This window comes from Trachypithecus francoisi, unplaced genomic scaffold, assembly GCF_009764315.1.
Source record: "Trachypithecus francoisi isolate TF-2019V2 unplaced genomic scaffold, Tfra_2.0 Lachesis_group1, whole genome shotgun sequence".
Classification (NCBI taxonomy): Eukaryota; Metazoa; Chordata; class Mammalia; order Primates; family Cercopithecidae; genus Trachypithecus; species Trachypithecus francoisi.
In genome coordinates, this window is record NW_022681454.1 from 49,624,019 (window position 1) to 49,638,721 (window position 14,703).

A 14,703-nucleotide genomic window follows, 5' to 3' on the forward strand; every position below is an offset into this window, starting at 1 on the left:
CGCAGGCCCCGCCTCCTCGCTGGGCCCCGCCTCGCCGCCACCACGGGATCCGGGATCCGCGCACCCCGCCCTCGTCCTCTCGTGGAGCCGGAGGCGACGGTAGCATGGAGGGGGAGACTACGTCGGCGGTGCTCTCGGGCTTTGTGCTCGGCGCACTCGCCTTCCAGCACCTCAACACGGACTCGGACACGGTGAGCCGAGGGACGGGGCGGTGTCCGGCGTGGCCTAGGAAGACCCCTGCGCGCGGCCTGCCTCGCGGCTGTTGCCCCGGTCCCCCGCCCGCTCCCCCGACGCCGCCGCGCCTCCTCCCTGCCGTGGCGGCTCTGCCTTCTCTCCCCCTCAGCGGTCCCTAAGGTGCCTCGTGCCCACGAAGTCTTCTCCAGCATTAGCCCTCCCTCTGCTATCCTCTGTTGATTTCCCTTTTCCGACCAGTGTCCCACACGCTCCCATCTTTCCTCGGCGCCCCTTTCGCTGTGGAAACTTGGGCGTGAAAAGATGGAAAGTTCACGGAGAGTCTTCCCGCTGCTCTGCGGAGCCTGCGGTAAACTTTCCGTTTCTCGCGACGTCCGACAGGCGTTTGCAAAGCCAGGCGGACTTTGTCATGCAGAGCAGCGCCTGTGCGTGTTTGTTGAGATAGGAGGATGGTAAGGGAATAAAAATAGATGTAAGTGGATGGAACAGCTTAATCTGGTATATCAGATATCTTTTTATTTGCGTTATTAAATTTGTAAAACAGTTTTGAAAAGTACGTTGCCTATTTTCTAAAAGTTCTATGAAATTAAAGAAACACTGTAAAACGTTGAGCTCGGAAGTAGTTAATGTCCTGTAGTACTTTCAGTAACTTGCAGAAAGAACGTCTAAGCATCTAAAATAACTTCCCTGCTGTGTGGTACGGTTCAGAGAATACCATGCTGAACAATGCCTACTAATTTCTGCTAAGTACATTTTAAGATAACACCTGTTTTACTCTCAAAATTGCCTTAATATAGACCGGGCGCGGTGGCTCACGCCTGTAATTCCAGCACTTTGGGAGGCGGAGGTGGGTGGATCACCTGAACCCACGAGTTGGAGACCATCCGGGACAACCTACTGAGACCCGGTCTCTAGGAAATCTAAACATTACAAAATTGCTTTTTAGCACAATCCTAATAAAGGTTGGAATTGATATGTTTTATGTATACAATTTCAGATAACCTTACAAATTAATACCTAATAAAAACAAATATATGGCCATTTAAAATATATGTGTAGCTGTGGAAATTATTTTGGAATGTCTTTAGTGTAGATAGAGTGGGACCTTAATTCCTCGGTAGCTGAAAGGATTAGCCCTTGGGAAATACCTGGGTGCTAGGGAGGCCCCTGTTTCTCAGATCTTTTTCCTGAAGTCTTTAAAGGCTGGTTTTTCTGGGTAGTTGCACTTGGATTGCCCCTGCTCACCTTCCCTGAGTTCGTCTTTGGGAGTATCAAAATCAAGAACACTAGATTCTGGATATCCCCCGGTGTGATTCCAGTAAAGACTCACATTATGGAAATAATCCTTGTTTACTTTTAGGGGAAAACATTATTAATTATTAAGAATATAAAATATTCCTGTAATCCCAGCAGTTTGGGAGGCGGAGGTAGGATCATTTGAGCCCAGGAGTTCAAGACCAGCCTGGGCAACGTAAGGAGACCTCATGTCTACAAAAAATTTTAAAAATTAGCCTGGTGTGGTGGCACATGCCTGTAGACCCAGCTGCTTGGAAGGCTGAGGCAGGAGGATTGCTTTGAGCCCGGAAGGTCAAAGGACAGTGAGCAGTGATTGCACCACTGCACTCTAGCCTGGGTGATGACAGAGCTAGACCTCTTCTCAAAAAAAGAAGATATGAAATCTTCATTGTCAAGCACATTGGGTCTTTAAGTGTACCTAGAGAAACTGAATTCTCCAAAACTCAGATGAATTACCACGGGGGTGGCAGAATACAAGTAGTTGAAAAGAATTGGGCTTGGCCGGGCGCGGTGGCTCAAGCCTGTAATCCCAGCACTTTGGGAGGCCGAGACGGGTGGATCACGAGGTCAGGAGATCGAGACCATCCTGGCTAACACGGTGAAACCCCGTCTCTACTAAAAAAAATACAAAAAATTAGCCGGGCGAGATGGCGGGCGCCTGTAGTCCCAGCTACTTGGGAGGCTGAGGCAGGAGAATGGCGTGAACCCGGGAGGCGGAGCTTGCAGTGAGCCGAGATCGCGCCACTGCACTCCAGCCTGGGTGACAGAGCGAGACTCCGTCTCAAAAAATAAAATAAAATAAAAAGAATTGGGCTCACAGCACTCCTTTTAGAAAGGAGACTCAAATTGAATTTTAATCTTTCATATTGTGCATGAGTTTTAATCAGAAAACACTAATCATGTCATTTCATACCTTAGAAGCTTTCTGTAACTCCCAGAAGCACATGTGGTTAAATCCAGAGTAGTCATTCAGGGTGTCCCATTATTGGCTCGCTCTAATTTACCTTTGATTTCCTTCTGCTCCAAGGCATGGTGCTCTACTCATTCCTCGGTGTGTGCTCATTTCTGGCTTTTAAGTCTTGTATGCTTCCAAGTGTGCCGAGTTCTCCATGCTCTGCTTACACAAATACTGCCCACCGCTTTAGTCTAATCTGTACTTGCCTCCCCAGGGCCAACTCTTAATTATTTCAAGCCAGGCTAATCTCTCCCTTCCTCTCCTCTTTATTTCTACTTTTTTTCTTTTGAGGCAGAGTTTCACTCTATGGCCTGGGTTGGAGTGCAGTGGCATGATCACAGCTCACTGCAGCCTCAACCTCCTGGGTTCAGGTGATCCCAAGTAGCTGGGACTACAGGCATGTGCCACCATGCCTAATTTTTCTCGTATTTTTTGTACAAACAGAGTTTTACCCTGTTGCCCAGGCTAGTACTGAACTCCTGGGCTCAAACCATTTGCCCAGCTTAGCCTCCTAGTGCTAGGATTACAGGTGTGAGCCACTGTGCCTGGCCTCTTCTCATTTTTGTTTAACTCTTCATCTTTCCCAAGTAAACTAGAAGCATCTCAGATCTTTCATGTGCCCCTGACTGGTAGCACATACTTGTATACATAGTAAAATACTCAGAAAATACTGGTTAGTTAAGTGTCTGAACAGTAATTCTATTGGTGTATTCTATATACTGCCTCTTTATCTTCATAGGAAGGTTTTCTTCTTGGAGAAGTAAAAGGTGAAGCCAAGAATAGCATTACTGATTCCCAAATGGATGATGTTGAAGTTGTTTATACAATTGGTGAGTTATTTATTTCTCCTATGTTTGAGTCATTTGTGTCTCCCATATTTGATAGTGTATGCTGAAAGGGGTCAGCATAAGTTATTGTTTTTAAATTAACAAATACAGATGCTGGGCAAGGTGGCTCACACCTGTAATCCCAGCACTTTGGGAGGCCGAGGTGGATTACCTGAGGTCAGGAGTTGGAGACCAGCCTGGCCAACATGGTGAAACCCGTCTCTACTAAAAATATAAAAATTAGCCAGGTGTAGTGGTGCATGCCTATAATCCCAGTTACTTGGGAGGCTGAGGCCCGAGAATTGCTTGAACCCGAGAGGCAGAAGTTGCAGTGAGCCAAGATCGTGCCACTGCACTCCAGCCTGGGCAACAGAGCGAGACTCTGTCTCAAAAAATAAAAATAAATTAAGAAATATATATTAATTTTAAAATAATTTAAAAGGATATGTTGCACTCATTTTGCAGTTAAAATTATGGCCATGGACTGGTCTAAAGTAAGAAATAGTATGAGAGTTAGGAAGCAGGTAAGATTACTCCCAGGGAAACAAGGATGAAACACTTGCTATTTAGTTGGCAGGAAGATGGCCCAGCAATAGGAAGACCAAGGAAAAAGATAAAATGTTAAATGCTGCAGAAAAGTTGGAAGATGAGAACTGAGAAAAATGCAGTAATTGGATTATTAGATGACTGAAAATCCTCAGTAATTTCTGGAGTGTAATGGGGAAGAGACCACGCTACAAAGGGTTTGAGGGGTGGGTGGTAAAGCAGTTATAGCTGGTGGCAGCTTTTCTGTCAGGGAAGAGCAGGGGAGAACCTTTAAAATGTATAGGGAAAAAAATGTTTAAAAGAAATAAAATGTATAGGGAGTTTTCTGATTGTCTAACATAGTTTTTCTCTATATGTGTATATATATTTTTAAACAAAATTGGTAGTGTACCTTATAAAAGGTTTGGCATAATATTGTGTCATGTTCACTTTCCAGTGTTGCATAATGCATAATCCTCTACAATATCATTTTTCTTTTTTTTTTTTTTTTTTGAGGCAGAGTCTCACTCTGTTTCCCAGCCTGGAGTGCAGTGGTGCGATCTCAGCTCACTGCAACCTCCGCCTCCCGGGTTCAAGCAATTCTCCTGCTTCAGCCTCCTGAGTATCTGGGATTACAGACGTGTGCCACCACGCCCGGCTAATTTTTTGTATTTTTATTAGAGACGAGGTTTCATCATGTCTCAAATTCCTACGCTCAAGCAGTCCTCCTGTCATGGCCTCCCAAAGTGTTGGGATTACAGGCATGAGCCACTGTACTGGGCCCGTCATTCTTTCTGCTGGCTACATATATCCTATTGTATAGACATACCATAATTTATAATTTATTTAACCGTGTAAGAATGATTTTCTGTGTTTTTGTTAAACAGTATTACCATGAACATTTAGTATTGTACGTATCTTTGTGCCTTTGAGTGTATATTTGAAAGTCACATTCCTGGAGGTAGACTAGCTGATTGCCTTTTGGAAGACTTATGCCATTTTAGGCTTCTCCACAGTATATAAAGGTGCCTAGGTCCCCATACTCCTATTTTTTTTGAAATGGAGTCTCGCTCTGTCGCCCAGGCTGGAGTGCAGTGGTGGGATCCCAGCTCACTGCAACCTCTGCTTCCCAGGTTCAAGTGATTCTCCCTGCCTCAGCCTCCCGAGTAGCTGGAATTACAGGCGACTGCCACCACACCCAGCTAATGTTTGTATTTTTAGTAGAGACAGGGTTTCACCATGTTGGCCAAGCTGGTCTCGAACTCCTGACCTCAGGTGATCCGCCCTCACTGGCCTCCCAAAGTGCTGGGATTACAGGCCTGAGCCACCATGCCTAGCCCCCATGCTCTTGCCAACACCAGATATTATCAAATCTTTTAATCGTTGCCAATTTGATAAGTGAAAAAAATAGCATTTTAATTTGCATTTCTTAATTACAAAAGAGGTTAAGTATTTTTTCATACTTTTTACTTTTTTTCTTGGCCTTTTTATTTGAAAAGGAGAGGCCTATCCTATTCTTTGGCTGCATTTGTACTATTTTGCTTTTAGTGATTTGTAATCACATTATTTAAGGAAACTGGGCTTTTATCGTATGTTTTATACATATGCTAATGCAGTTTATAATTTTTTTTCTGCCAATAAATACTTTAATGAGAAACAAGGTCTATAACATATATAGCGGTAATCACCCTGGCCTATGCCTTCTGCTCTAGCCCAAGTCTGGGCTCAACCAATTACATTTTTTTTTTTTTTTGAGACGGAGTCTCGCTCTGCCGCCCAGGCTGGAGTGCAGTGGCCGGGTCTCAGCTCACTGCAAGCTCCGCCTCCTGGGTTTACGCCATTCTCCTGCCTCAGCCTCCCAAGCAGCTGGGACTACAGGCGCCCGCCATGTCGCCCGGCTAGTTTTTTGTATTTTTTAGTAGAGACGGGGTTTCACCATGTTAGCCAGGATGGTCTCGATCTCCTGACCTCGTGATCCGCCCGTCTCGGCCTCCCAAAGTGCTGGGATTACAGGCTTGAGCCACCGCGCCCGGCCTCAACCAATTACATTTAACTCACATTTGGAAAGCAGGCCATTTTCAGTGTCATCCATCAGTATCCATCTTCACAGAACATACCAATCAGAGGCTAGAGTCTCAATGTTAACACTTTCTCTCAGGGAAAAGTTAACATGGTAACCCAAACATATAAATAACTTTGAACCATCCTACTGTTCAGGAGGCCCTTAGGAGACCAACAATTTGGTAAACACTTATAACTTTGCCAAAATACATTAGAACACCGGAAAAGGGAAAAGCAGTAGAAAGGCTGGCAGGGCTGGGCTCACGTATAATTCAGTCCTTAGAGTTAAAGCCTCTTGAGTTGCTCATATGTAATTTAAAAAATAATGTTCCAGGGTCCAAGCTGAAGCCACTTTGGCCAAAATCCTTTATAGAGTGCAAAAAAGCCCTCATGTTTCCACATCTTTAAAATACCATCCAAAGTACGCTTTCAGAGATCCACATATCCCACAATTGCCCTCTTGGTTCATCATACGAGTGCCTACCACATCACCCGGATTAGAGGCAAGAGCTCCAGCCACACGTAAAGCTGGAAACAAAGCACTTTAAAGTTGTGTCTTCCATCATTCCTGACAATATTAAATACTTCTTAGTAATATCATAGACTGGTAGCTCTACTCCCACAACGATGACAGCATGCTGAACAGTTGGAACCACACCCCTCCACAGACCCCTGGTGCCTTTCTGTTGGTATATCAGTGAAGCTGCCAATCATGTTCCCTTGGAACAAACTTCCTTGAGCCTGCATTCGAATCTTTAGAACATCAGTGGGATTGGCTGTAGTGGAAAATATCACTCCTGACACCACCCCACAGATCATGTTAATTGAAAGAGTTTCATCTTCTAAACGTTCTACAAATAATTGCTTCCAGCTTTGGCAAATCCCAATTTTAATGGTGCCATATGATGCGTGTCTTCACAAACAGAAGCAATTCCTGAATACAGAGCCAATACACCTTCCTCTTTGTAGATCCAAAACAAAGCATGAAACATCCGTCTATATTTTATTTCTTTGAAACGGATATCAGTGCTTTGGCCTTGAACCTACCTGAAGTGTGTTTTGGTAAGGTCCATGGGGAAAGTTCCAAACTCAGCAATGATAGAGGCAAGGCCGCCATATACAATTCAGACCAGACATCTCATGGCTGTGGTACTTTGCTGCTGCTGCTCAGGCTCATTGGGCGACTAGGAAACTGAGGTTCCCACAGTCACAAATGCCACTGCAGTGCCAACCCGGAAGCATTGAAACCCTGTAGTTTGTAATTTTACTGTAGTTTTTTTTTGGGGGGGGTGTTCGAACACTTGAGTTTTAAAAGCAAGCCCTTTATAGCAATACAAGATTATTTTTTAAAAATTAAAAAATAAAAGCAAGCCCTTAGAGCATATTTTTTTCCCTAATTGAAATTAGTGTGCCGCCCAAAGTATCTAACATAGTTCTAGGCATTTGATTTAATTAAGCAAATGTTTACTGAGCAACTACATTGTGGTATTAGGTACAGTGCTAAGCTCTAAGGTATTTGCTCAAATTTAAATGTTGGATTATCACAGATGTTTAAACACGTAAAATCCAAGATCAACATATTATTCCATTGCTTTGGTTAAGAAGATTTTCATCATTTTAAATTCCTTTAACAGGTGATTTTATTAATTGGGTAAATTTAGAGCACAGTGTTTTTAGAACTCAGTGAAAATGTGGCAACTTGGAATTTATCTTTTGTGTTGGACTTGTTAGACCATTATTTAGAGGAAATATAGCATTGTGGTTCCAGGCGAGGTTCTGGGTTTTGAACTCTGGCCCTGCCACTGGATTGGGCAAGCCACTTGTCTCTCTTTGCCTGTTATATCATCTTTGAAAGGGGAATAATGATAGTATATGTCTCAGATTTGTTGTGAGGATTAAAAATTAGATAATCAGTGGTAAAATACTTCCTGGCATGAGGTAAAGGCTCAATATGCAGTATTCATATGATTGTGAATTGAATTAATGTAATCATAACTAAAAAATCCTTTTCTTCCAGACGTTCAGAAATATATTCCATGCTATCAGCTTTTTAGGTAAGTAGTAGTGCTAGTAAGTAAATGATCTATTGTGAAAATTACTCTCTGCAAGTGAAATAGTTTTTAAAACTAACAGATTATCTTAGTTATCACCTATACATGGTGGTACTGAGTAGAATGGAAAGTTTTTTTTAAGTAGCTGAAAAAAATCACTTGTGTATTGTCCACCCTAGTAGTTCTTTCTCTGTATTTATATTACTTTAAGCTGATCTCCATTACCTTTCCCAGGCACCAGTTTACCTTGAGAATTGCTTTTCCTTCTCACACCCAGTCACCTCATTGCATATTATAAACTCAGTAAATGAAGTGTTCTTATACATCATCAATAGCAGCCCTTTTTTCTACCCTTTTATTTCAGCATATTTTAGCAACTGGTTCCTCATTTATATTTTTTAGTGTTATCTTTTATCTGTTAGCTGGTCATGTTCTTTGTTTTTCTTTTTGAGACAGGGTCTCACTCTGTCACTCAGGCTGGAGTGCAGTGGCGTGAACACAACTCACTGTAGCCTTCATCTTCTGCGCTCAAGTGACCCTCTCCACCTCAGCCTCCCAAGTAGCTGGGACCACAGGCACCAGCCACCACACTCGGCTGATTTTTGTATTTTGGTAGAGACAGGGTTTTGTCATGTTGCTCAGGCTGGTCTCAAACTCCTGGGTTCAAGCCATCCTCCTTCCTTGGCTTCCCAAAGTACTGGGATTACAGGCGTGAGCCACTGCACTCAGCTGGTTATGTTCTTTAACCTGTTTCCTATTGCTTTTCTAGGATGAATGCTTGCACTCAGTCCTACAGATAGTCATAGTTCTGTTAACTCTAATACATTGTGTATTTTTTAGCTTTTTATTGAGTATAGTATACACGTAGAAAAGTACACAAATAAATGAATTTTCACAAAGCAAACACATGTAATCAGGTAACCGTAGCAATGTGTAATTTTAATGAAATAGTTTTATGATTTATATAAACCATGCAAGAAAAATCAGCACAAACAGCCTGGGCAACGTGGTGAAACACTGTCTCCACTAAAAATACAAAAATTAGCCAGGAGTGATGGCATGCGTCTGTAGTCCCAGCTACTGGGGAGGCTGAGGCAGGAGGATCACTTGAACTCAGGAGACAGAGGCTGCAGTGAGCTGAGGTCGTGCCACTGCACTCCAGCCTGGGTGACAGAGCAAGACGCTGTCTCCAAAAAAAAAAAAAGAAAAAGATCAGCATAACTATTTTACAGACTACGTACTATACACATCTTTAAAGTTATGTAAGAATTACAGTGGAGCATATGGTTAAGGTGAGAAATAACTGTAGGAGAAGAGCAGAAAAAAGGAGCTTAGCGTGGTCTTAAACTGCTATACCAAGAAAAGGTACAGCTTCTACACTGCCTTATGTGTAATGGATATGCAAAAATATTTGTTAGATAACTGAGGAACTCTTAGTGGAGACTCATAAGGATCTTCTGGACCAACAAAGGATTTAAAGGAGGAGCAAAAAGTGATTCAGTACCTTTTTCAACCACATTAATAATTAGACTAATTTAAAAGAGGCTGAGACCTGAAGAAACTATCTATTTCAGTGATAAGAAACCAATGCCTGAGCCTTTTAGCTCTTACAGGATTAAAGCGAGGTAGAAAGGCATTAGGAGAGGCATGTGAAATACTTCTCATTCAGAGGGTAACTACATACTTCATTAAACAACACAATAATAGGCCTGAAAAGTTCATGATTTAACCAAGGCCACAGATCTAGTTAATGGCAGGGCAAAAATTAGAAGAATAAGGATTTCTTGAGCTCTAATCCACCATCATACTATGCAGTTTCTTCCTCTTCCTGCTGTAATACAGAGGTTGCTAAAATAGAGCCCCATGATGTATTTTTATATGGCCCTCAATCTGAGACTGTTTACTACTTTTTTTTTTTGGAGACAAGAGTCTTGCTCTGTCACCAGGCTGGAGTGCAGTGGCGCAATCTCGGCTTACTGCAACCTCTGCCTCCCAGGTGCAAGTGATTCTCCTGCCTCAGCCTCCAAGTAGCTGGGACTATAGGCAGGTTCCATCACGCCTGGCGAATTTTTTTTGTATTTTTAGTAGAGACAAAGTTTCACCATGTTGGCCAGGATGGTCTTGATCTTTTGACCTCGTGATCTGCCTGCCTCAGCCTCCCAAAGTGCTAGGATTACAGGTGTGAGACACCCACGCCTGGCCTTGTTTACTACATTTTTTAAGGGTTGTAAAAAAAAAAGGAGGAAAAATATGCAATAGAGACTGGATGTGGCTGTCAAAGCCTGAAATATTTTCTATACAATCCTTTACAGAAAGTTTGTTAACCCTGCACTAAATACATTGTGATGCAGACTTTTCCACTGAAATACACTGATTTGGTTACCTCAGAAATCTGGAGGAAGTACCTCGGAAATAGCCTACTGAAACTTAGTGTGTGGATGGATAGATAGAGTTTTTTTTCTTTCTTTCTTTCTTTTTTTTTTTAGACAAGGTCTCTGTTGCCCAGGCTGGAATGCAGTGCTGTGATCTCAGTTCACTGCAACCTCCCAACTCCCAGGTTCAAGCGATTCTCCCACTTCAGCCTTATGAGTAGCTGGGACCACAGGCGTGCACCGCTACGCCTGGGTTTTTTTTCTTTTTTGTATTTGTAGAGATGGGGGTTTGCCATGTTGACCAGGCTGGTTTCAAACTCCTGACCTCAAGTGATCCACCCACCTCAGCCTCCCCAAGTGCTGGGATTATAGGCGTGAGCCACTGTGCCCGGCTTCTGAAACTTAAAACTTAAAGTCACTTTTTAAAAAATTATGCAGGTGGGTCACACCTATAATTCCAGCACTTTGGAAGGTGAGGTGGCTGGATCACTTGAGCTCAGGGAGTTGGAGACCAGCCTGGGTAACACGGCGAAACTGCCTCTCTACAAAAAATACAAAACAATTAGCGGGGTGTGTTGGCGTGCCTGCAGTCCCAGTTTCTAGGGAGGGTGAGGTGAAAGGATTGCTTGTGAGCCGGGATCCAGCCCAGGTGACAGAGCGAGACCGTGTCTCAAAAAAAATTATGCAGTTTGACATGAATTCTGCATGATATATCAGTTTCTACATAAAATGCCACCCTATTCATCTTCTCCCCAGAAACTTCACATAAACCTAGTGCTTCCACAGATGATGTGCACTGTTATCCTGTTGCTAATCTTATCCTAATATACTGCTTTATGCTCTGATTTGAGCTCAGAAGTGGACCATTCTAGGGAAATACAGGAATAAATTCTTGTATTTAGAGAATAATTTCTTGTATTTTGATATTGGAATTGTAAGTAGGCAAATACTGGAAATACAACTAGATGACAGAGTCTGCTCTGTTGCCCAGGCTGCAGTGCAGTAGAGCCATCTCATCTCACTGCAAACTGTGCCTCCCAGGCTCAAGTGATCCTCCCACCTCGCTCCCTCTAGAAACTGGGGCTACAGGCACACACCATCATGCCCCAGCTAATTTTTGTATTTTTTTGTAGACAGGGTTTTGCCACATTGCCCAGGTTGGTCTTGAACTTCTGGGCTCGAGCCATCCACCCCCCTCAGCCTCCCAAAGTGCTGGGATTACAAGTGTGAGCCACTGCGCCCTGGCAAAAATTATTTATAAAGGATTTTGTATAACATATTTAACCATCATAGAAAATATTGTTGATCTTAATGAATGGTAAAAAGAAGAAAATACTATTTGCAGTCTCTGTTATTGGAAGGGAAAGAAAGCTGGAAGTACAATCTTTTAGAATTATCTTTTAATTCTTCCTACATCTGGGATATTCCAACTCCTGAACTAAACCAAACAAAACCTATTCCCTTCCCCCAGCCCAAAAAACCCAGCTATCTCCTAAAATACATAGCTTTTGTAACCAGCAGTGAATAATAAATTGACCTTTTGTTATTGTGCTTCATTACTGGTTATACATTCTTTCGTATGTATCAATGTTGTAAAAAATATAAATGAGTAAACTGAATGAATTGTGAACCGGCTATGTGAACTTACATTTTAATACCTATATTTCATGGATAGTTTATTGTTTCAGGTTCAAAGAAAAACGATTCCCAAAACTTGTCTCTTAAGTTACACCTTTTTCCTTTTCATTGCTTTATGGACTTTATGTTTCTACCACTTTAAGTCAGTTAATTTGAGAACTTTCTCTACTATTTGTTTTAGGACTTCATCTGACAGGCAAATAGGTATATGGGCTTTGGGTATTGGGTTAGGAATAACTAAAATTTAAAATACTAATAAAATTATTTATATTTTTAGCATATTTGAAATACCTTTAATTTTGGCTTTTACAGCTTTTATAATTCTTCAGGTGAAGTAAACGAGCAAGCACTGAAGAAAATATTATCAAATGTCAAAAAGGTATTCTCTAATTTATCTTTCCTTTTTTTGGTATTACTTGCATTGTTTTTGGTTCTTAAAAACACACAGTACTTTGACAGAATTTTTAAGCAGTGTTTGACATCATGGTATCCTGTAAAGTAGGTAAGAAAAGGTTTGTTCTTCCCAGAAATTCAAAGCGGTTGCTCTGAAAATAAAATTAGTAATTAAAAATATTAATTTTGTTCTCATCCTTTGACTAATATAATTAACATTTATCTCTTTCTCTTGTGTTTCCACCATACCCCTTCCCGCTACCATTTATTCTGTGACCTAATCAGTTCTTTTATTTTACTTGGCTGTAGTTTTTTGGGTTTTTTTGCTTTGTTTTTTTTGAGATGGAGTCTTGGCTGTGTCACCCAGGCTGTAGTGCAGTGGCATGATCTCGGCTTACTACAACCTCTGCCTCCTGTGTTCAAGCGATTCTCCTGCCTCAGCCTCCCGAGTAGCTGGGATTATAGTCACCCGCCACCACACACCGTGCCTGGCCTCAGTTATTATTTTTGATAGATACTGCAGGGATGTTTCCTATATAGCACTGAATTTGGATCCTCTACAACGTACTTCGTGTTTGGTTAAAAGTTGTGAATGATCAAAATGGATTTTTCCCCCAAACACAAATTTTTTTCAAGGCACTACTTTTTCTCTTAAAACTTTGATTTGAAAATAAAAATAGATTAATTGAAAGATGTTTCTTGGCTGGGCACAGTGGCTCATGCCTTTAATCCCAATACTTTGGTTGCCTGAGGAGGGTGGATCACGAGGTCAGGAGTTCCAGACCAGCCTGACCAACAGGTGAAACCCCGTCTCTACTAAAAATAGAAAAAAAAAAAAAAATAGCTGGGTGTGGTGGCACATGCCTGTAGTCCCAGCTACTCAGGAGGCAGAGGCAGGAGAATCAGTTGAACCCGGGAGGCAGAGGTTGCAGTGAGCTGAGATCATGCCATTACACTCCAGCCTGGGCAACAGAGCCAGACACTGTCTCAAAAAACAAACAAAAAAAGATATTTCTTTCAAAAAATGTGTTTGGCTGAAAATGATTGTTTCCCTCCCCAATCAATTTGAGTATTTAAAAATGTACCTGTAAAAATGCCTTATTTTTAAAAACTAATTTTAATTTCCTCAATTTAAATGTGCAGATATAAAATTTAGTTGCTGAAACTCACAGGTCTAAGCAAAGTGGTTGGTTTTCTCTTTGTCTTAAGTAAAGGAGAATTATTTTCCAAGTTAAAAAAAGGTCTAGTAATATAAACACATTTGCTTAGTATGTTGTAGTTTACAAAACCCTTTAATCTGATCTTAATCTTGAAACCAATTTTGTCAGGTAGGTGATATCATTCCCATATAAATTTTAGGTAAAAGCTGTAGGGTTCAGTTTAACTTATAACAAACCAAGTATCCATACAGGCAATTAATTTGTTTTCAGGGAGTGATTGCCTTTTAAGTGAATCATTGGCATTGATTTTTTTTCATTTAAATTTTGACTAAAGATTAAGATTGCAAGATAGCAAATGCCATAAAAGAAGCTACAGGAAGTCAAGAATTTACTTCTCCCTTTTAATCTCTATTGATCAAAATTATATGCTTTTAAATGAATGGAAAGTAAGTCGGTTTGTATATTTTTTTAAGCATGTGATTAAGTGTATTCTTTGTTTATATATGCCCAAAATCTTTCTAAATATTAAGAAAACCATTTTAAGGTTGTTTGTTTTATTTAATTATAGTAGTAAGACATATTGTAACTATTAAGATGTACATTCTTTTTTTTCTGTATTTCAGAATGTGGTAGGTTGGTACAAATTCCGTCGTCATTCAGATCAGATCATGACGTTTAGAGAGAGGCTGCTTCACAAGAACTTGCAGGAGCATTTTTCAAACCAAGACCTTGTTTTTCTGCTATTAACACCAAGTATAATAACAGAAAGCTGCTCTACTCATCGACTGGAACATTCCTTATATAAACCTCAAAAAGGGTAAATGTTGGCCAGTCACTGGCTGTATTAAACTAATAGAAAAATATATCTAGTGTTCAGTAGCTTTTGCAGCTTACAAAGTGTTCTCATATATTGTCGCATCAGATTGTCACAGTAACCCTCAGAAGTAGATCTTACCATCTGTTACTTTATAGGTGGGAAAATAATGGTCAGATAAGGAAATTAGAAGCCCAGTGTGAGATGATGACTTGTATTCTGGCACTGAAGATTTGCTCTTATTTACTATTTAAGGTGGAAAAAACTTTATATTGATTGATAAAGGGTATAATTTAGAATTTAAGCCTAGATACTTAAGTAGCTTTTCTATAACTGAGCAAAGAAACAAAGTAGCTCTTGATGGTCCACTAAAATGAGTCTAACCAGGGACTCCCTACAGGTTGTATATAGTAAACTAC

General features: G+C 41.1%; 1 protein-coding gene and 1 pseudogene across 3 annotated transcripts in view; one reads left to right on the forward strand and one right to left on the reverse strand.

The window, feature by feature from the left end:
• The window catches only part of ABRAXAS1 (abraxas 1, BRCA1 A complex subunit), a 26,194-nt gene continuing 11,491 nt past the window's right edge, over positions 1–14,703 (forward strand). For 2 of the 3 annotated variants that reach the window (XM_033214215.1, XM_033214214.1), the window contains exons 1-5: positions 1–191; positions 3,183–3,273; positions 7,874–7,910; positions 12,230–12,296; positions 14,094–14,287. In XM_033214215.1, coding sequence (XP_033070106.1) covers positions 105–191; positions 3,183–3,273; positions 7,874–7,910; positions 12,230–12,296; positions 14,094–14,287 — 476 coding nt within the window. In that variant the 5' untranslated portion in view covers positions 1–104. The remainder of the gene's footprint in view (positions 192–3,182; positions 3,274–7,873; positions 7,911–12,229; positions 12,297–14,093; positions 14,288–14,703) is intronic. The other variant, XM_033214216.1, reaches the window with a different exon arrangement.
• On the reverse strand, positions 5,805–8,275 carry LOC117085375 (annotated as a pseudogene).